This window comes from Epinephelus lanceolatus, chromosome 22, assembly GCF_041903045.1.
Source record: "Epinephelus lanceolatus isolate andai-2023 chromosome 22, ASM4190304v1, whole genome shotgun sequence".
NCBI classification, from domain to species: Eukaryota; Metazoa; Chordata; class Actinopteri; order Perciformes; family Serranidae; genus Epinephelus; species Epinephelus lanceolatus.
This window is the reverse complement of record NC_135755.1, coordinates 19,849,924-19,872,561: the sequence shown is the minus strand read 5'-3', so window position 1 is coordinate 19,872,561 and position 22,638 is coordinate 19,849,924. Positions and strand designations below refer to the sequence as shown.

The 22,638-nt window shown below is 41.7% G+C and overlaps 1 protein-coding gene across 1 annotated transcript in view; it reads left to right on the top strand.

Moving 5' to 3' along the window:
- The window catches only part of shroom4 (shroom family member 4), a 79,559-nt gene that overhangs the window by 12,048 nt on the left and 44,873 nt on the right, over positions 1 to 22,638 (top strand). Inside the window, exon 2 of the mRNA XM_033609775.2 lies at positions 15,145 to 15,296. Coding sequence (XP_033465666.2) covers positions 15,145 to 15,296 — 152 coding nt within the window. The remainder of the gene's footprint in view (positions 1 to 15,144; positions 15,297 to 22,638) is intronic.

Below are 22,638 nucleotides of genomic sequence, written 5' to 3'. Positions count from 1 at the left end.
CAACTCGTGCAGTATAATCAAAGTCTCATTTATCCAGTCTTGGTTTTGTCATTTGTCAGTCATGCTACTATTTTTAGCACAAGCCTATAGCATTTTGCATTATATAAATTAGCCTTGTGGCTAGCAGACTTTTCCTCCACTCATATGCAACCAGGGACAACAGCAACATTTAACAAAGGCAACGTTACAAAATTCGGCTCCATTACAACTCACAAGGTTCACTGACAAAACAACTGTCTTACACTAAACACATTTTCCAAACAAATATAACATGCTAACATTACTATCATCAAAAAAACACTGCTCCTTAGTGCCACCAGTGGTTGAAATCTCCACAGGGTATTTTAAGCTAAAATTAAACAAGAGGTCTTATTTATTAAGAGTAAAGCACTCAAACTTAGTTAATCTGCTTCCCCTAGTCTTTGTCCATGAGGTTTTAATGCACTGTACTGACAGTGGCCTGGCAACATCAGCAAACAATTCCGAAACTGTCATCACATTTTGATTCAATTGTTGAGGAAAAAATAAATATAAATAACCAAACTATTTGAAGCATCGCTCATAATAAACTCCAGGGGCTTTAGAGCAAATAAACAAAGATGTAGGAATGTTAGGCAATAAAAAGGTCCTTCCAGGTAAATTTCCTTGTGTGGTTTCTGATTGTTTTACAGTGGCAAGTGTTAATTAGAGATGAGTGATGCTTGTGTACTCATAAAACTGATATCCCTGTGCAGTAGCTTCTCAAATCTGTCCACAACTGTAAATTAACTGTTGTTGTTTTAACACTGATGACAGTTTTGGTATGCGGCCATCGTTTAAGATAATTGTTGTCGACTAATGATCAGTTTCACCTATAAATAAAGATGTAGAGAAGCACTTATTTGCCTCACAGCTGGCTATATGTAGATGTAGCAGGTGCAAAATTGTGGTGGATGTTATGAAAAGTCCAACTACCATTTAAAAAAGGCTGAATTCAGCCTGATATCAGCATCTATTCCACAGATGGATTTTCATCGCTAAATGTCAGATACTTTGAACAATTTTGGGCCTCAACCTTTCCAGCGTGATATGTTATGACTCTCATAAAAATACTTGAATAGAAGCCCAGATAAGATATGGAGAGTTTGAAAGCTGGCACGGCAGCTTTGATCCGACAGAAAGTAAAAATACACACAATGCGCCCTCTCATGCCTCCAGGCAGATCTCAGCGGAGAGGGCAAGGTCGTTCAGTGCACAATAAGAAGTTAATGTTTCACCCGTATGTCAGTGCATCTGCATTTGTGTCTGTGTGAGATAAAGAGGACACACACACACACACATGCACGCGCACTCACACACACATATATGACATTGATGGATCAATCCTGTCTGTCACCAGGTCGCTGCCTTTTAACCTCTGCTATTGTCAGCGCTGGTCACCGGATCTAATGGCTTCCATACTCCACCAGAAGCACACCGCCAGGGGTGTGTGTGTGAGCGTGTGTGGACACAGTATATATTTCAGTTGTCACACACAAGAATTGAATAACCATTAAAAGATGAAATAAGTAGCTTGGGGCTGAGCTGTAAGACCTAAAATCCATATAATGACACATGGTCACATTTACTTTAAAGAAAACTCCAGTGTTTTCCAACCTTGGTCGTACTCTCACAATCATGGCTATGGGTCATGCTAACTTGCTAACACTATTACTTAGACAAGGCAACATATACAGTATGAAGGCAAGCAGCATGATCCAACGAAAGCTTTATAAATAAATTGAAATTAGTTGCTGTGGATTTAGTGGTAGAATGGTAGCAAACAAATAAAAGCTTTGTTTAAGAACAATACTGTATTTGTCCTTTAATGATACTAAATTAAATTTTGAGCTTATTTTATTACATCAGTGCATTTTATTTCCTTTCTCGTGATGGATTATTTGTGATGTTTGACCTAATTCATAACAGTATGAGCAGTTGTACAGACTCCACTGTGAGCTGATGGTTGGTTAGATGTCATTTAGTTTTGTAGTTGTTCCTCAGCTTACTTGTAATGTGGGATTTAAACTATGTATTGCATTTGCAACATGAGTAAATATGGGTTATGCAGGATTTATACTTTTGTGTTGAATTGAAACCATACCTATGCCTTAGCCTGACATGCGCCTCCCCAGAAATGTAACTACATGTCCCGGCAACACAGACCTCCTGTGTTTTTTTTTTTTGCTAGCTGAAACCATTTCCCTCAGTGGAAACAAAGCTTTTATTTACTTTAATTTCACAGATAAGAAACGATAAATTGTGAAGACAATAAAGCGTCCACAAAAATAGCATTTTAAGTCTTGTGTGTGATTTATCCTGGCTTCATATGAGCAGAGGAAATCGTCACTCATTGCTAGGCTAATTTACACAACATAAAATGCCATAGGCTTGTGCTAATAACGTTAGCATGTAGTATTTGTTTGGAAAACGTGTTAAGTATAAGACAGTTGTTTTGTCAGTGAACCTTGTGAGCTGTAATGGAGCTGAATTTTGTAACATTGTCTTTGTTAAATGTTGCTGTTGTCCCTGGCTTCATATGAGGAGAGGAAAAGTCTGCTAGCCACTAGGCTAATTTATACAATGTAAAATGCCATAGGCTTGTGCTAAAAACATCAGCATGTTGTATTTGTGGGGAAAATGTGTCCAGGGGTGGGTGTTGAGTCTTTTATTTCTTTTATTTAGCTTTTTAGTCTGTTGTCTGTTTCCTCCAGGTCTTCCAGGTCAACCGAAATTTGCTTGAAATGAATTTGTCTTGTAATGAACACCCAGCAACAAATATCCAGTAATGGCAGCTATATAAATATTCAATGTGGAATCTGTTGTATTCATTAGGAATCTAGTATTGAAAGTCAGTGACAATGTTATGTCTGCTGTATTGCATCCAAATATACCTTCATGTACAATAAACAATCCTCCAAAGATTGTTTTCTCGTTTCTGTACATGTAGCATTGTTCTAGATTAAGTTTACCCAATTGCATAACCAGCGTAGTTTCCTCTTGTGTTTATTTGTGTTTTCGTATGTCTCTATTAGCTTTAAGCCTCTAAGCGTCCTCATAAAACCTCTCCGAGTTTAACTGTTTTCATTTGTGTGTTTGTGTCGTCCCCATATCAACCCCGAGTGCTCTAATCCAACCCCAAAAATGGACTTTTTCCCTTTTGGTGTGTACATATACACAAACCTCGGTGTGAGTACATGTGACAAGGAGAATATCACACTGCCAGAAAGTGTGTATTGTCTCTTTTCTGTGTGTGACAGAGGTGAAGTGTCACTGTTTGAGTGTCAGGCTTACGGTGGATTAGAAAGACCCAGTTGTGTGTATGTGAGAGTGTGTGGGGGTGGTTGTTGTGGTGGATTATGGGAGTTTGAGTGTGTGTTTTTATGATGGATAGATGTGGATGATGGTTTAGGGTTAAGGTCTGACAGGTTGGCATGTCTTCAGGGTCGGGGGCTTGCTGCACTCCTTTGCAGAGCATTCTGGGTAGGAGAGGCTTGATGTGACCGACAGCTCGGAGTCTGTAATAAGGGGCTTGTTTTCACAGATTAAGTCAGATTTAAATGGTATTACTGGAGATTAAGGTGGTAAGCACGTCTTTCGTGTAGAGCAGTTTGGTGTCTGCACTGGATTTCCCAAACATCACATGTCAGTCAAACACTGTTTAAGCCAGCTTTTTAGTTTTAAAATCTGCTTTTACAGGCTCGTCAAATTTAAGAAGCCAATTATATTAAAAATTATATTAAACACTAGATTTTCACGAAATCTTTACTCATTTTACCCTCCTAAAATTTTATTCTCTGAATCTTGAGGGTACACCTCTTGTGGGCGTTCATCATGGCACTTAAACACATGATGCATCCAGCCTGTTGTGCTGAATATGCTGTCATTGTGCCGTGTCCTCCTAAATTTACAAGCTGTCCAAGTCAGGGGCTGTTTGAGCCAAGCAAAAACAAGTATTTCTACATTTGTTGGCACCTCTTCAAGCAAGAGTGTTGGGGGCGCGGGGGGGCTTTTTAATTTGAATTTAAAATATTTAGTCTGGTCCCGGGAGTGCGGCTAATAAAAATATACCAGCGAAGAGACCCACCAGATCGCGACCGCAGCACATTTTGAATAATTGCTGAAAATATTCTGGATTCAAAACAAATGCAAGAAACCACAGAGTCGGCAAGAGTGTTTACATATGTATGGTTTGTGTGTAAGTGGAGGAATGCTTGAGTTGTCTTTAATAAATGTCAAGTGGACAAAACAGGGCAGTGCGGACAGTGAGGACAGTATTGTTCCTTATTTTATGGTAGGTGAAGTAAGACGTGCAACCGTGAGGAGACCACTGGTCCATCTCAATGAAGGCGAGTCTGTCGGAAGAAGCCACGAGAGGCAAACAGATTGGGGAATGTAAAAATACGGAGAGGCATTCCTCCTCTGGATTTAACAAAACACACTCTGTTAACCTGAGAGAGAGGGAGAGGGGATTGATGTTCACAAGCGAGTGAGTGTTTGCTCACATGTTGGTGCTCATCCATGTGACCGGACCACAGGATGTTCCTGTGGTTTCATGTTTGAAACTCTGGACGGTTACTAATTAGTCAAGAAGACTGATTAGGCAGTGACAACATGTTGAAAGATGTTAAAAAGTGCAAAAGATTTTTCCTTCCCTGCCTCCTTTACCCTTTCCTCCTCTCTTATCTCCTATTGATTCATTTCAATTTTTTCCCCTCTCATTTCCCTTCTTTCCTTTTCCCTAATCTCCTCCCTTTATCTTGATTTACTCCCATTTTCTTTATCCTTTTCTCCATGTATTCCTTCCTTTTCTGCCCTTTTCTTTTCCCCACATCTTCAGTCCTTCCCTTCCTTACTTGTCCTTCCTTTCCTTTCATTTCCTCTCTTTCCCTTTCTTTCTTTTGCTCCATTTTCTTCTCTTTTCTTTTTTATCCCTTATCTTCCTCATCTCTAATCATCTACCCTTTACTCGTCTTCCCTTTCCTCTCATTCCTGTTTTCTTTTCTTTTCCTTTTATGTCATCTCTTATCCTTCTCATCCTTTGTTTTCCTCTGCTCTTCTTTCAGTTCCTTTCCTTTCATATCCTTTCCTTTCCTTTTCTTTCCTTTCCTCATTTCATTTCTTTTCTTTTCTATTCCTCTCCTCTCCTTTACTCTGCCCTCCTTTAATTCCTGTACTCTCAAGTCCTTCCCTTTCCTCTTTACCTTTCCTTTTCTTTTCCTTTTTGTCTGTTTTTCTTTCTTTCAGTTGCTCTCCTCTCCTCTCCTTTCATATCATCACTTTTACTTCTCATTTTTACCTTTCCTTACTTTTCCTCTGTTCATCTTTCACTGTCTTGAGTCCTTTCTTTACCTTTCTTGTCTTGTGCTGTCCTGTCATCTTTTGTCCCCCTCATCCTGTCCTTCATTCCTCTCCTCTGCTTCTCTCTGCTCTTCTTCCAGTTCCTTTACACTCCAATCCTTTCCTACCTCTTTCTTTCCTTTGCTCCTTTTTCCTCTCCTTTCCAATCATCTCTTGTCCTTCTCATCGTTTCTTTTCCTTTCCTACTTTTCCTTCATTCTCTCCACTCCTCTGTTGTCACTCTGGTATTGAATCTGATCTTACTGTGTCAGTGAGCCGGGGTGTCTCGTTCTTCAAGGGGCCACAACACTGAAAACTTCCTCTAGAATTCAGGGCTTCTCCATCTGGGGCATTATTGTCTCGTTTACTCCCTTCCTTAATGATTCCCATGGAAAGGCCACCTGAGGACAACACACCCCAACAGTCGCACCATCAGGGATCAGCGGACTTAGACGGCGGTGTACATGCAAACACAAACACATCAAGCTGTTGGCGCTTTTGGTGTGAGCGTGGGAGCTTTTTTCTTTTTCCATGTCGGCCGTTCCCCTCCTCCCGCCCTGATAAAGAAGGCCTTGTGTGAGCGTGGGTGTGAGGAAGGGAGGAGAAGCTCACAAGGCTCAGACTGGAGGGCAGAGGTTGATGGAGGGTGTGTGTTCCTGAGAGTGTAGAAGAGAGCTTATTTGTCATGTGTGCATATGTGCATCTGCCAAATGGAGAATAGCAGCTGCTGGAGTGAAATAAAAAGTGCCTTGCTTTACCTGGAGAGCCACACAGGGAATATCACCCCGAAATCTGATAGTGACGACTGTTGTTAGCTCGGTAGTTAGCTGGGACCTTTATTGCTCATTGCCTTTGACCTTTAACACGCTATATATGGAGGTAAAGCTCCTTAAAATGTTCTAGGTCCTTAGCAGCAGATCCTCACAGTCCTTAAATAGAACCAGGACATTATTTGTCTAGCACTTTACTGGTTCTTACTGGGATTTTTTTCCACCCACGCCGGACATGAGATGTGTTTTAAAACAGCTGCTTTTACTGTCCAAGTTGGCAGCAGTATCTCTGTTCTTACATTCTCAATTCAGCTAAGGAAACACTTCAAAATATTAAATAAATTAACAATAAGAAACTTCCAGTTGCAGCCAAGAACTGGTGGGAATTAACGCACCAGAACGCAGGGAATTAAACCTCAACTCCTGGAACCGATGGTGCCTTGCTCCACCCACGCACATGTTGCAGCAGTTCTTGCATTCACAGTCCTCGACCTCATTCTGGAGAGTAGGTCAAACACCGAGTGACTCAGACGTAAACTATAAGCAGCTCTGTACCAGCAGTGAAAATTAAGGTGAATTCAAACACTATCCAAACAGGAACTGTGGGAGAAACTGGGCTCTACCTTCAGAGCTGTATAAAGAACTGGCAGCATCGGCCTCCAGCTCCTGAAGCCGTATTTCCAAGTTGCAAACCGCCGCCACCGTTTCCAGATTCATCTCTCAGTTGAGACATTATGTTTGGGAGCTGAACGGTGGCAGCACAGACAATAGCAGAGGCATGGAGCTGGTGTGCAGCAGGGGGTCCTGGGAGCTTCTCCTCCTCCCTTGCTCCCTCCCTCCCCTTGGGGTCTTTGTCCTGGGGGCCCACAATGAGCTGAGGGGGTTCCACAGGGTCTTGGGGCATGTGTTGACCTGTCAGGTTGACGGCTTTATTTAGGGGCCTGATGCACAACGCTGACAGCCAGGAGTCAGACGTGCTTCTTGTTTGTGACATTTAAATGACTGAATAAGTGATTTTCAAACACGTTGTAAACATATAAGATCAGATTGAATAGTAAAAGCGGCATCCCTCTGTGTGTGTGTGTGTGTGCGTGCGTGCACTCAGTTATCTTCTGTAAGCTTGTGTCATTCAAACATATGACACATTGATTCCGATCTTTGCGTATGAATGCTTTTCCAAGGCCTCCACAGATCCTCTTGTATTCTCTGGATGTCTTTGTGTAAACAAATGAGAAAGTGTTTCCTTCACTGTATTTCTCGCCAGCGCTTGTGTGTGTGTGTGTGTGTGTGTGTGTGGGTGTGTGTGTGTGTGTGTGTGTGCTGTACAAATGTGTATGTGTGTGATTTAAATTGCTGTATATCTTCACAGTCAAAGAAATGACACAACTTTTCCAAAACTGTGCTCAATGCCAGTGGTTTTGAGCATCTTTTCTTGTGTGTTTGTGTGTGTGTGTGTGTGTGTGTGTGTGTGTGTCATCCCATGTGTTGTCGTGCTTGTGTATATACACACTGTTTCATTTCCAGACCTTTTTTAAAGCAGTGTTATCCAAAGAGCTACTCATTTTCTCTGTCTCGACCTTTCAGTAATGTGAGGTTTTACATGCACATGTTTAGACTCCGCCTTGCAATGGCACACACACACGCACAGATGTGTACTGTAAAGAAACTTGAGTAACTCCTGCTGTTTAATATAGAAGTGCAGATGTTTGCTGTGTTAATCACTTCTGTCAGAGCTTCATAAATACACACCCAAACACACACACACACACACACACACACACTCTCTGCCGCAGGATCATTTTGTACCCTACTGTTAATGATCTTCAGGCTTGAGCTGATAATTTGTTTTTGATAAAGAGGCTGTTGTTTGATGCACTTTGCAGTGTGTGTGTGCATGTCAGGTGATAGCCTAGTGATGACAACCTGTGACCAGCATGGGGATTCCCGTTTATTCCAGTGCACAATGACGGGCACAGTGCCACTGTACGCGCGCACAAACACGCGCATAGTACACACCGCCAAGGGTATGAAGTCACCCCTCAAATCTATAAATAAAAGGGTGTGTCTGGCCGGTGTGTGTGTTTCAGTGCATAAAGAGGGCATTCTTCTTTGTCTCCCCGGTGCCTGGGGTGACCTCACCCTGTCTGGACATCCCACAGCAGCGTGGCACACGCACACACTGCACAGGCATGTAGGTCAGACTGGAGTGAAACTGAACCAAAGTACTTTGAAACTGACTCAAGAACAGCTGAAAAGAGCTTTATTATACAAGAATCACATGTTGCCAGGGTGGGACAGATAATCAAGTACCAGTATATCATCTTAAATCCTACACACTGGACCTTTAAGTTAAGCTACTGACTCCTTCCACCGCTCTATTTTAGTTATACTTTCTAGAAACTGCTTCCAACCCCTCCTGTGTGAAGAAGTGAGCTCGCTTAATGACTTCATCAGCCACACACACACACAGAAAACCCACATCTGCCTATAATAAACTCTCTTATTACCACACTTTAATTATGCCCTGCGTACCTGCTCCCAGGGGTTAAGTATATAAAACCCTCTCTCCCTTCTTTTCTCTCATCTCCTTCCCCCTCACCTCCTATCCTTTCACCCTTTTCACCTCATCTTCATCACACTTCCTTCTATCTTTTTATATTTGTCTCCTCGTGTTATCCTCGTGCTTGCTTCCCACTCTTCTCACTTTCCCTCTGCCCTTCCTGTTTGTCTTTCTTCCTGCCCTTCACTTCATCCTCACCTTCACCTGCCCACCCTCCCTCTTCCTTCTCTATTTCCCTCTGCCATCCATGGGAAAATGAGTGTGTCTGAGTGTGTGTGTGTGTGTGTGTGTGTGTGTGTGTGTGTGTGTGTGTGTGTGTGCATGTGCATGTGTGAGAACCGTTATCCACACTGTAAGCTGTGTTAAACATCCCACCACTGAAGCTTCCAGTTTGTTTTCATAATGAAAAGCTCATTAGACACAAATGAACATAAACACTGTGTCGAATGCATGTAACTCATGCCGGAGCCTCTTGTGTGTGTGTGTATGTTTGTGGGTGTGTGTGTGTAATGTGTGAGGATAAAGCAAAAATTTTAATTGCATGATTTGTTTATTGTTAAGTGTTTTATATTAGGTCGAAATCCCCTTTTTGCCACGTAATGAACCTTCATGGATGCAGATTAAAGAAAAATCTGAATAAATCAGTCTTAATCTGGTCAACAAAGCCAGACATTTTGTAGTGTCAATTCATCAGCCAGGTCTTGAACTGAATCCCGGTCCACCTACACTGGTTTAAGAAATGTCAACAGAAGACGTCAAAACCAAAAGCTGTGCTGAACCTGCTCAGTTTAAATGTGGTTGCCTGCTTCGGGGGTTTTCCATGTTTTAAGTGGTATTTCAGCAGGATCAAATTTTAAAATGTGATCCTTTTGATGTCTGAATTCGTGACAGCAGTAGACCCAAGAGAACACGGCAGAAAGTTAATATATTAAAGATCTCCATTTATGTTTGAGTTGGCTGGTGAGGCAAAGCTACCCGCTGCGCGTCTGTAAAATCCAAAAAGCGTAAAATCCGACCTGTGTTTCCATGACATGCATTCCTTTGATTTTTGCAGCAAGAGAAAGAATGAATGAATGATGGAGGGAGGGACAAGCCTGCTCTCCATTTCCACACTGTTTAATCAGGAATGTGTTCCTTTTTATATGCCCCTGAAGCATCTTTAAACATGATTTATTCTGGGTTAATGGTGGAATTCACCTGGGCTTTATATCTGAAGGGGATGGATAAAAAAAAAAAACCTGCCTGGCGACCCCTGAAATAGGATCTGACTATTTGTTGAGTGTGAAATGAGAGAAAATACTTTTGGAAAAACCACAATAATCATTTAATCCAGCCTTCTCCTGATGGAATCAGTCATCCATTCAATAAACGCAACCTCCAGGACTGAAAAAGGAAGCCAATAGGGCTGCCCCCGACCATGCCGGTAGAATTGCAACCAAATAAGATGGAGCAATAATTCTTTTTGCATTTAAAACCGGAGGAGTTACACTAAAGCGCTGTTTCCTTGCACTGATAGGTTTGTAGAATACAGTAAAAAGCGCAAAGAACAAAAACATCATAATCCTGATTGCGTGTATTCACAGCACTTCCTATGTTGGACAAAGCGTCATCACGTTGTGAGCATGAACTGTCAAGTGATTTTCTTGCGTGTCTTTCTCGCGACACTACTGCGTCATTTCCCGGGAAATTTCTTTCTTTCTTTCGCGGTAAATATTTCTCTTAGCTTGCAGCCACACACTCGCTCTCGCTCTCGTTTTGCATTTTACTCTTTCACAACAATACTTAGACACACACACACACACACACACACACACACACACACCACACACTCGCACACATATATTTATGGAACCGCAACAACCTGGACGCGCCAAACAGCTTTTCTCCTGGCGCGAAGCTTTCAAGCTAATAATGGCGTTGGATGAAGATTCATTCCACTCATCTGGTCCGGATTCTGCCGACAGTGGAGATGAAGCCGACTTCCATCGAAGGGAGAGATCCTTCCTATGACATGTATGTATATATTCATGAAATATTGTTTGTTTTTCAGTTAGAGAAAAGTAAAGAAAATATATATGTAACACAACTGAAAGCATTTTGCACTAAATACGCACCATTATTGTATTACTGTCATGTTGAACACATCTAACACACGGTGTAACTTCTGTGTGCAGAGTTAATGATGATGAGGAGGAGGAAGTGGGGGTCTCCTCACCCTGCATCCCGGAGGGAGCCAGATGGAGAGGAGGGAGGGGAGCAAGGAGTCGGTCTCCAGCAAACAGAGCCTCCAGGTCAGAGACACTCCCTGGTGATGCAGCTGGCTGGAGAACCAAAAAGGAGCCTGACATCTTGCCACACCCCCTACCACATTTTCTGCCCAAAAGGAGGCCAGGTGTGCAGCCACCGCTATTAGAGTATGTGGACAGTCCCTCTCCATCTGAGCTGTTAGGGATGTATTTTGACCGGGCTGCCATCAAAACACTGCATGGCAATACCAATAAAAATGCAGCAAAAAATACTGCTGCAGGCAAAAGATTCAAATGGACTGAGCTCAGAGACTCCGAAATATATCAGTACATTGAGATCACTTTGTACATGGGGATTCTGAAGCTGCCAAAGTTGAGGGATTTTTGGCTTGGCAGTTCCATTTTCCATGTGTCGTATCCTCAGAAGGTCATGTCAGGAGACCGGTTCCTTGCCATCACGTGGAACATTCACATGAGTGACCCTGAGAAAGATGCCTCCAATGATAGCAGAAAAGGCCCAGATGATTATGACTGTCTGCACAGAATACGCCCCCTGCATGACAGTTTACGTGTAGCCTGCAAAGCTGTGTACTACTACCCCCAGCAAAACCTGTCTGTGGATGAGCGCATGGTTGCCACCAAAGCCAGAATTGCCATGAAGCAGTACATAAAGAATAAGCCAACAAAGTGGGGGGATAAAACTTTTTGTGTTGTCTGACAACACCGGCTACACTGTGGACTTCAACATTTACACGGGGAGGTCCACTCTGGCAACTGGAAAGGGGCTGTCATTTGATGCTGTGATGTCTCTTGTCAACAAAAACTTCCTGGGATCTGGATATCACATATACTGTGATAATTTCTACACCAGCCTAGCACTGTTCCGCCACCTTCATGACCTGGGGTTCGGAGCCTGTGGGACATTTTGGGCCACAAGAATTGGAGTCCCAAAAACAAATGTCAATGCCCTGACAAAAAATCTCCACGAGGGACAATCAGGTGGATCAGAGGGGGAGCTCTTATCTACATCAAGTGGATGACACGAGGGAGCTAAGTGTGTGCTCCACTCTGCACACTACCTTCTCAGGGGACACCGTAAGAAGAGCGACCAAGGTTGGTGGAAGACACACAGCAGTCCAGGTGCCAGTGCTGTCAGCTGTGAAAGATTACAACAGCTTCATGGGGGGAGTTGACCTGTCAGACCAGCTGATTGGCTCCTGTTCCTCGGGGACAGTGCTGCATCATTTTATTGACATTGCTGTGACAAACAGGTATTTACTCCACAAGGAGCTGTGTGGCAGACTGGAGCAGCAGCCAATGACGCACCAGGCCTTCCAGGAGCAGTTGACAGGGGAACTGTGTGGAGTGCCATCACAATGAGTGCCGGAGAGCTATCAGCACATCCCTGTTGCCATTGTTGAGGGGGTATCTGGCTCAAAAAAGGCCACCGAGGGGCGCAGGAAGTGTAAGCTGTGTGGGAAGTGTACTCCCTTCATGTGTGAGGCATGTAAAGTTCCTCTGTGTGTCATCGTGGACAGGAACTGTCACAAGACCTATCACAGCTCCCCTGGTGCCATTGAAAAGTAATGTTCGCTCAGTTAGTTTTGTCTACTTATTTACACAGTATAGAGGTTTTTTCTTTTCAGACAAAGAGATTAGGAGATGTTGCTTTACCTTGACATGTTTCGACTGACAACTTCAGCCTTCTTCAGAAGTGTCATCCAACGTGAGTCGTGACATGTCCAACGTTTGAATTTGTTGGATCAAGGAGGCCATAGAGATCAGGAAGAGGGCCAGGGACAACCATCAACCGGGATGAGGGGGCTTTCACCTGGGACTCTCTCCTCCACAGACCATCGGGCGGCAGAGGGCGTGACTGGCCTGGCAGATCTGTCAGATTGCCAGGCCGGTCATGCCTTCAAGGAAACACCAGCTGATAAAGACACATCACGACGCACATCAGATGACGCTTCTGAAGAAGACTGAAGTTGTCAGTCGAAACATGTCAGGTAAAGCAACATCTCCTAATCTCTTTGTCTGAAAAGAAAAAACCTCTATACTAAGTAATGTTCAACTTTAAACTTTGGTTGTTCTGTTGTAAATAGTTTATTTTGATGTACATGTTGTATTTTTGCAAATTGTGCACAATGTGCATTTTATTTTCATTTTTGTCACATTTTATAAAAATGAGTGTATCTAAAAAATGAAGTTATGAAAACACTCAAAATAAATTTTCTGTGGTTTGAAAGTATTTTGTGCAACTTTTTTACATTTACAATTTTGAGGGATATAGCCATGATATTTCTGTATTTATAAAAATATGTGTAAAAACAAAAACGATGTTCTTTTTTTTGTGTGGGTTATTGCACTTTTTAGCAAATTCTTTCATTAGTATGGATATATGTCCACACATATTATTAAAATTTGGGATTTAAGGGTTGTATTGATGTATAGCATATTAAAATACTCCAAAAAACTACAGCAGGTAAAATTGTTCTATTTAAAATAAATTTTATATACTTTATTAATCCCCCTGAGGGGAACTTCATGGTAGGTCACAAAGGGTTAAGTTAAACAGTTCACAATTTTGTAATTCAACCCTGACAAAATGTTCAAAAATATTACCAAGCGCTTGGATTTATTAAACTTTGGGGCCCATAAGTCGCTGCACATATGAAGAAAATAACTCCTTGGCACACTGTTGATACAGTTCAGTAAGTAGTCTCCAGTTACTCACACATCCTGGAAACACAGTACAGAAGGATCCCAGAACTGGTAGATGAATGGATGATGAAGCAGCAAGATGGTGCAGGGCTGCAGTTAATTGTCAGTGCTGTGACACAGGTCCCGCGCGCTGCGTCCCTCCTCACAGAAAGAGCTAATTAGCGGTAGTGGGGTGATGTTAATTGCTCCTTTCTCCTCTGTTCTCAGTCAAAATGGCGCCTGGCGTTTACAACTAAAACGACGGTCCTCGCAGAAACATCCACGTCTGTAGCTCAAAACACACATTCACTTAAAACTGGAGGGAAACCAAAGTACAAAACCGCAACATGGAAGAAATGAAGCTGCAAAATAATACTTGCACAGACGCTAACAAGTGTTTTCGACTGCAAAACATGTCCACCTCGACGTTAATCCTGTGTCTTTCTCCGTACATCCACACACCACTCTCCCTCCTTCACGTGCGTCTCGGTATCGTCTCTCTGCTGAACTTGACTCTTTTCCCCACCTCCAGAGTCCTGTCTGATTGGCTCAGAGCACATCACAAATTGAAAATACATTGCTGCGTTACCTCCAAATTGACAACAAACAAAGGATCATGGGAAATGTAGTTCTGTTATTAAACTCACATATCTTAAAGAAACACACCCCTTTAAATTGTTCCCTGTCGTTATTCAGCCTTTTAGGTATCAGAGATGAATTGTCGAGTTGGCAACTGATAGCGAGGCTCCAAATGTTCCAGCAAACGTCAAAAACCTACATTTTCAACAACAGAAAGTGGCTGATCATCCAGCAAAATGAATTTGATGAGTTTCTCCCTTATCATCTTTGCTTTGTTGCTCTCTGGAGGGAGTTTCTTACACTTCAAATACTTCCCTTACTGTATGAGGATGTTTTTAACAGTTATACATTGGAATAAAACCACTGAAAAATTGCCTGATCATATCCACCGCTAAGTTCTGTACCATTCAGTGCAAATCCTTCCCTGTCTTTGGTCCAGTCAGTTACCCCTTTCATCTGTGTGTGTTCCTGTCTTTCTTTCTTTTATCCTGGTCTTTCTTTCTTGATGTGATTTACGGCCAAACTCAAACCTCACACCACACTGCACCACACACTCAATCAATGTTTCACCCCTCTGCAGCCTTAAAAAAACGGACTAAAACATTCCAGCAATGCATTAACAACACAGGCTTCACCACTGTGTGACCCACAGTCAGCACTGTGGCAAACACACACACACACTCACACACAGTCTATTACAGAGGAATGTGATGGTTTTCTGTGTGATGTTTGGTTCAGGCTGTTTTGGAGATACTCGTTAGGGCACCGTTGCCATGGGGACGGAGACAGTTGAACAAAAAATGTCTCCAAAAATGGGTTTTAGAGGAGTCGGCTTGGCACCATGGAAGTATCTTTTTCTTAATCTGAATGTGCTTCTGTTTGCCGTCCAACTTTTTCTCTTTTATCTCAACCAATTCTTTGTCTCTAGATCGAGGATGGAGGGAAGGCCGCCCTGTGCAAGAAGCTAAAAGTCGGCGACGAGCTCATTAACATAAATGGGTCCGCCCTCTACGGCAGCAGACAGGAAGCCCTAATCCTCATCAAGGGATCGTACCGGATACTGAAGCTCGCAGTCAGGAGGTAAACACTCGACAACAATGAGAAATAATTGCATGAAGGGCTCAGATGTTGTTGACACGCACAGGAGATATTTGCACGCACACATTTTTTTTTACCTGAATACTTTCATGACTTCAAAGTGAATATTTGAGCATTGGTGTCCCGAAAACGGATGTGAGTTTGTCGCCTGTTGTTCTCTTTTTCTTCTTACCGACACTTGAGATGTCTTGGCGTTGACTCACCGAATTGGGAAGGAAGTTGAGGGAGGAGACGAGAAGTCAGTGATGGTGCTTTTCCTGGTCTGTTAGGAATCTGCTAGGCTGACCTGCAAACACACCAAGGCGATCTTTCACACATCAAGAATGTTTCACAGGAAGTAAACTTTGACCTTCAGGGTGTCACAGAGGGGAAGCTGATAACCTCTGATGAGCAGGGAGGAGTGGATGTGTGGGATTGTGGGATTGTGTGTGTGTGTATTGGTAATAATTTAGAAAAGCATTTGAATCTTAAACAAGTCAACAAGGAGATAAATTGTAGATTTCATTTTTTGTGCATAAGTCCTATGATGATTTAAGGAAAACTTTATTCTTATGATTGAGGACATTCTGACTGTGGGTCATGCTAACTTTGCACTCGGCTGTAGAGAAACACAAAATCTGACCTAAAATACATTATATTAACACACCAAGAAATTAGCTTGCAAGGGGTGTAATGTGAGATTTGTACTTTTGCGTCAAATCGACACTGTACCTATGATGTAGCCTTATGTGTACCTCCCCAGAAATGTAACTACACGTTACAGCGACACAGACCTCCTGTCTATTTTTGTAAGCTGAAACCATTCCCTCAACAAAGCTTTTATTTACTTTAGTTTCACAGTTAAGAAACAATAAATTGTAAAGACAGTAAAGCCTCCACAAAAATAGCATTTTAAGTCTTGTGTGTGATTTATCCTGGCTTCATATGAGCAGAGGAAATCTCTGATCATCGCTAAGCTAATTTATACAATATAAAATGCCATGGGCTTGTGCTAATAACGTTAGCATGGTAAAGTTGTGTGGGAAAACATGTTTAGTGTAAGACAGTTGTTTTGTCAGTGAACTTTGTGAGTTGTAATGGAGCCAGATTATGTAACGTTACCTTTGTTAAATGTTGCTGTTGTCCCTGGCTTCATATGGGTAGAGAAAAAGTCTGCTAGCCACAAGGCTAATTTATACAATGTAAAATGCCATAGGCTTGTGCTAATAACGTTAGCATGTTGTATTTGTGGGAAAAATGTGTCCAGATAAAGACAAGTGTTTGTGAATGCTGCGAGTTATAGTGAAGCTGATTTGTGTATTTGTGTTTGAAATTGTCTTTATTAAGCCATGTTTAATGTGTGTTTAATGTGTGTTTTGAATCAACTAAACTTTACAGCACAGCACAAGTATAATTACTCATAACGGCATGTCCATGTGTGTAGACTACGGCATAGGCTCTGTCGTACAAGTACAAATCCCCCTCAAAGTGGGGGACTAGTGGCCCTTTCCCTACAGATGCCACCCTAGACCACATTTTGTCATGATGATTAATTCAGAGAATCTTTAATGTTGCAGCTTTAATGTTGGTTTGCAGCACACTGACACTAGTTGGGTGAAATAAGGAGGAGAAACAGTTACTCGTTTCCCACCCTGCCCCACCCAGCCCACTGTTGGTATTTTGGCTCAGGAAGCAGAACTAATGGCAGGAATATTTCCACTCTGTGAACTACAGTCAAGTTGGCGTCTTAAGAGGGTATTAGAGGGTGCTGGGTGAAACTGCCCTACAGATCTGAGGTCAGATGTAACGGCATCTCAGCTCAAGCTTAAATTATATGCTGATCTCTATGAAACATTTTCAGTTTAGCACTTTCTTATCACCCAGATGTCATTTGGATTTTCCTGTCTCTATTTAAGGACCTTTACCTTGTGTTGTTGCCACTTAGTGGATGTAGGTGGAAATGCAGCCAATGTTCAAAAACTTTATACTAAGTTTTGAACAATGTTTTACTGAAAAGGTAAAGAAAAAAAAGAGTTTTGTTATTTTTCTCAGCTTTTCTCTCTCCCTGACATTTACACTTTGCATAATACTCAACTGGAGATTTTACTGGTGTTAGAACTCTCACTTTGTCTGCTCTGGACGGCTTCAGACAGCTGTTTGGCAGCAACACGTCTCGTTCTGGCTTTGAAAGCAGATCTAGCCGTCAGAGCGTTGCTGGGTTTTCTGCTCCTGTTTCTGCAGCAGGCACAACCCTTGTCTAATGCTGTTAGACACACACTTACGAGCCAACGTTTACACACATACACACACACACATACAGTATAGATTCATTCACACAGACACAGATGGACTCACAGAGATGGCTTTGGGAATGCAACTGATTATGAGCATGCCACCCAGTTAAATCCACTCTGTGTGTGTCAGTGTCTGGTATGTGTTGCATGTCTGACTCGCAGGGGCTTTCCCAACGCTGTGTGTGTGTTTGTGTGGTGTGTGGTGTGTGTGTGTGTGTGTTTAGAGATGTGTGTGCATCAATAACATCCATATGCGCTCCACATGTTTACAGTAACAGTTGCTCCTGGTTATTCATTAAAAAACACATCACAAAGTCTCCTTTCTACACACAAAATGATTATGCAAAGTATACAGCCCTATTTTCTACTTTCCTGAGAACACTTATGAGAATTCACGTGATCCTGCAATTAAAATAAGAACATGGAAAACACCAAATTTGAGCTCAAAACACCTGCAACAATAAGGCCTTGTAAAAAGACATTCAACATTGTAATTACCTTCAATCCGTGCACATTTGTGTGAATGAATCTGTGTTTTTTTATGTGGTTTGTGTGTGTATTTCTCTCTGTATGCCCGTATAAAGCTGTTATTGTATTTTGGCAGCAACACTCTGACCACGGCCACCCCACACGTGAATTAAACTCCCTTTGATTGACAAGGTACTGACACTAATAGCCAATCATGGCTGCAGTATTGGGAGGGACCCTGCTGCACTTTGACCTCTGCCAGTCACGTCACGGCCTTCACCAGCCGTGTTTCAGTCATTACTGTAGGAACCCTCTGGAAGGTACTGTAGGGGTCTGCTGCCAGACATCACGCACGCACACACACACACACACACACACACACACACACACACACACACACACACACACTGGCCACTCAGGGATGATGAAATGCTCACATTTGCACATTTGGCTCGTCTTGTATAGTTTTAACAGTGGAAAAGGGCCCTTAGTCAAAAGCCAAAACTAGTTACCACCTCTTTTAATAACACAAGGGGACTGTTGGTGCTGTGATGGCATGTGAGTGGACGGACCTCTGTTTCTTTTTCTGACTCAGAAGGGCATTATTAGGAGTGTAAAAACCTGCTGTGTGTGTAATGGAGACAGAAATAACCTCACCTCAGCATGTGAGGGGCATGTTAGAAAAAGAATAAAAGAAGAAGAAACTAACAACAGCAGTAACACAACACAAGGTTCCTCTTGTTACTCAACATGCATCATCCTGAATGGTCAACAGGCAAAAAAAAAAAAAAAAAAGATTCACAAACTTGCCTAGACTGCACTTTTCTATTTCTGTCTCTGTTAGAGACAGTTCTGTTCCAACCTTATCCTTATGAAACCCTGTCAAAATCCCACAGGATAAAAAACAAGGACACACATTGTTATCCAAGCGTTTAAGAGCAGCCATTTGGCCCTGCAGATTTAGACATGACGATTTGCACCATCTACAGGAGAGGAAAGTCGCAGCTGCTACAGTAGTGACACTTGCAAGAATGGAATAGACGAGTGCTCATAGCTGCTGTTTTTGAGAAAGTTTGGAGGTTTAGTTGATGTTTTGGCCTCTTGGGAGCAACTGAACAAACTGTAAATGGTCAAATACAGTTTGATGATCATATGAGGCATGTTTCTGGCCATCTGATGTATACGTTTAATATTTACTCTTGTAGAGGTCTCTGAGTGCCTTTGTAGTTTGAGGTCTGATATGGTGTCCAACAGCTCATATGAGAAATATGTGGGTCTTCAGCTGATTGTTGACTCTGCCTGTTGGCTGTTTGGTGCTGCACAAGTTGGGTACAGTGAGTTATTTTTAGAGCTTTTTCCACTGAAAATAGCTGCCTGCTGTTGGAAACACTTTAAGAGCGGTGAAATCAAACCAAAACAGTGAAGTCGTGGCCGCAAAACCAGAACAATTATCTTAAAGAGGCTAATGCTGAATTTATACTTCTGTGTGGAGTTGACGCTTTACCTATGACGTAGGCTCTGTGTTGATGTACGCCATACCCTACAGCATAGCCTGACATTCACCTCCCCGGACGCAGACCTCCTGTCTATTTTTGTAAGCTGAAACCAGTTCCCTCAGTGGAAACGAAGCTTCTATTTACTTTAATTTCACAGATAAGAAACAATAAATTGTGAAGACAATAAAGCCTCCACAAAATAGCATTTTAAGTCTTGTGTGTGATTCATTCTGGCTTCATATGAGCAGAGGAAATCTCACCTGGTTTCTAGGCTAATTTATATGATGAAAAATGCCATAGTCTTACGCTAATAATGTTAGCATGTTATGTAATAATGTAATAATCTTTATTACGGACTCAAATGGTCCACACACACATATACACAACCATTACATACATTTAAAATACATCATTAAAAATAAAAATATATACTTTCATATAAGTAATTCATCACTGTGAGTTCAAAAAGAGGTGCAAGCTATCATGCCAATGCTTTCGAAGCCTGGATGTGAACCAATAGCCCATCATAGGGCAGGTTAAGGCCATAATAATGCTATTTTCTGACAAATCCAGTCGACACATAAAATTAAACATTAACTTTCGTAACAGTGCCTGACATGTTGGTACATTAGAGTACACAAATAACTGGCTGGCACTGTGCCACCTAGGAACACAGAGCAACAGCCTCATGGCATCATTATATGCCACTCTAAGCCTCTGCATACTTTTCACTCTGTAAGAGGACCAGAGATGAGCTGTATACAGCGGGGTGACATAAGCCCTGAACAGAGCACATTTAACATCTGCAGAACACATAGAAAATTTCCTCAACAATGTATTGGCCTGTGCATATATTTTACAGCATTGATGATGGATGTCACTGTCATCCATAAGATCATTAGAGAAGACATGTCCAAGATAATATATTATAATAATAATATAATATAATAATAATATATTTGATTTGAAAACGTGTTCAGGATAAGACAGTTGTTTTGTCAGTGAACCTTGTGAGCTGTAATGGAGCCGAATTTTGTGACATTACCTTTGTTAAATGTTGCTGTTGTCCCTGGTTTCATATGAGTAGAGGAAAAGTCTGTTAGCTGTTAGGCTAATTTACTCAACGTAAAATGCCATAGGCTTGTGCTAAAAACATTAGCATGTTGTATTTGTTGGGAAAATGTGTCCAGATAAAGACAAGTGCTTTGTCTGTGCGAATTATAGTGAAGCTGATTTGCATACTTGTGTAAAAGCTGTTATTACCCATACTTTCTCTTTCCATAGGTGGCGCATATGTAGATATGGTCTGACAAACAAACAGCTCCCTCTTGTGGAGAATCTGCCTCTTAAATGGTGATTGAGTGTGTTTGTGAGGTTGTTCCGAACCAATTCTGTGAAGTTCTCTGCATCTTAAACATGTCCTTGTGAATCCTAAACTAAGGACATTTTGGGACAAAATGCTTCGTACTTGACAACAGAAATTAAGGTTCTCCTCCCACTTTTTGCTTTCTTTGTTCAGTTTAATGCCACCAAAAGTAAAAAAAATGCAGCTTCTCGGCTCTGTTCTCAGCCAATTATCCTACACATTAAATGTTTGTACAACTATAACTAGGGACTCTTTATGCGCTACTCATTTTCTTTGGTGCCCTCTTTCTTCACCACAACTACCTGCTTTTCCAAGGTGGCTGCCTGCCAAGCAGTTGTCACCATTTCTGCCAAGCTGTAGGGACTCCACCTTGTATGTTTTTATATGTGCGTGCACACACGTGTACATGTATTTTAGTAAGTGTGAGAAATTTGGCATGCGTGCCATTTCTGTTATTCTAAGCTCCATTAAAAGTCACTTAACCTAAACTGAGACGGAGAGTAGTTATATGGACTTCTTACACTCAATACGCTTGTCTTGGAACCATCAGGAAATTACTCACTAGGGTTCCCCTGCACAGTATTTTACTGTATGTTTGTGAATAAATGGGCTTCTTTTCTACTGACGGAGCAGGCAAGGAAAATGTACATACTGTAGTGGATTTAATTACATGATGTAAATGCAGAGGAAGGAAATGTGGAGTTGGTGAGGAGAGATGATTTGTTCAACTTCAGGGTTGGAAAATGGCGCTTTTGTGCGACTTTTCTGCTTTGATACGAAGGCTTGCGTCGGATTTATGAAGGGGTGTATTGTGTCTAACAGGTTTCCATTACGTTTATAAGGAGTTGTGTAACAGCGGAAATGAAAAACATTTGATTCTCATGTTTTTCGACTCCTAGAAGGATGTTAAACTCTTATTCTATAAGTGTAGTCCAGACATTTTCCTGCATTAATTCTGCTTTTTGCTCTTTATCTCAAGTGTATCAGTTATTGTTCGAGCTTTCCCTCCAGGCTTCACATCATCATCCATTCTTTAATTAAAATATATTCAATTCAGACTTGCTGCATTGTTCTGCACTGCTGAAAGAAGAGCAGGCCTACAGGCTAAATTTGGCCAACCGCAGGAATTTACTGGCCTGCCCAGCAGTTCAGTGGAGGGATAGGACAGCAGTGTGTTCGGGCCTGTTTTAAGTTTATATCAGAGGCAATGCTTTATGGGCATTTTAACAAGACAACTGATGGTAAAAAGGACCCACAGTGCTGTTAACTGTTGTTTTATTTGACTCCTAATCAACACATGCACTATCTAAAGGAATGCAGAAAACATCTCAGCAAGAAAACATAAACAAAATATAATTTCAGAAGTCTGAGCACGAGTTTGAATTTTTTGGCAGATCAACAACTTTATTATCCAGAAACAACATTAATTACATAAAAATATGAATAAGGGTTGAACTCCTCAATCAAAGAATGTGTTGAGTATGAAAAACCAGGACAAATTTCCAAGTGTCCAAAGCGAACTCCTCAAATACCTTTGCCTGACTACCAAAATATAAGACAGCAAATTCTCACATTTCAGAGGATCAAACCCGCCAATTCTTTGTCATTTTTGCTTGATAAATGCTTTATATAATGACTAAATAATGATTTATTCATCACTATACTTGTTGTTGATTAATTATCTAACATAACAACCCTAGAAGCCAATGCAGAAGTGCTAA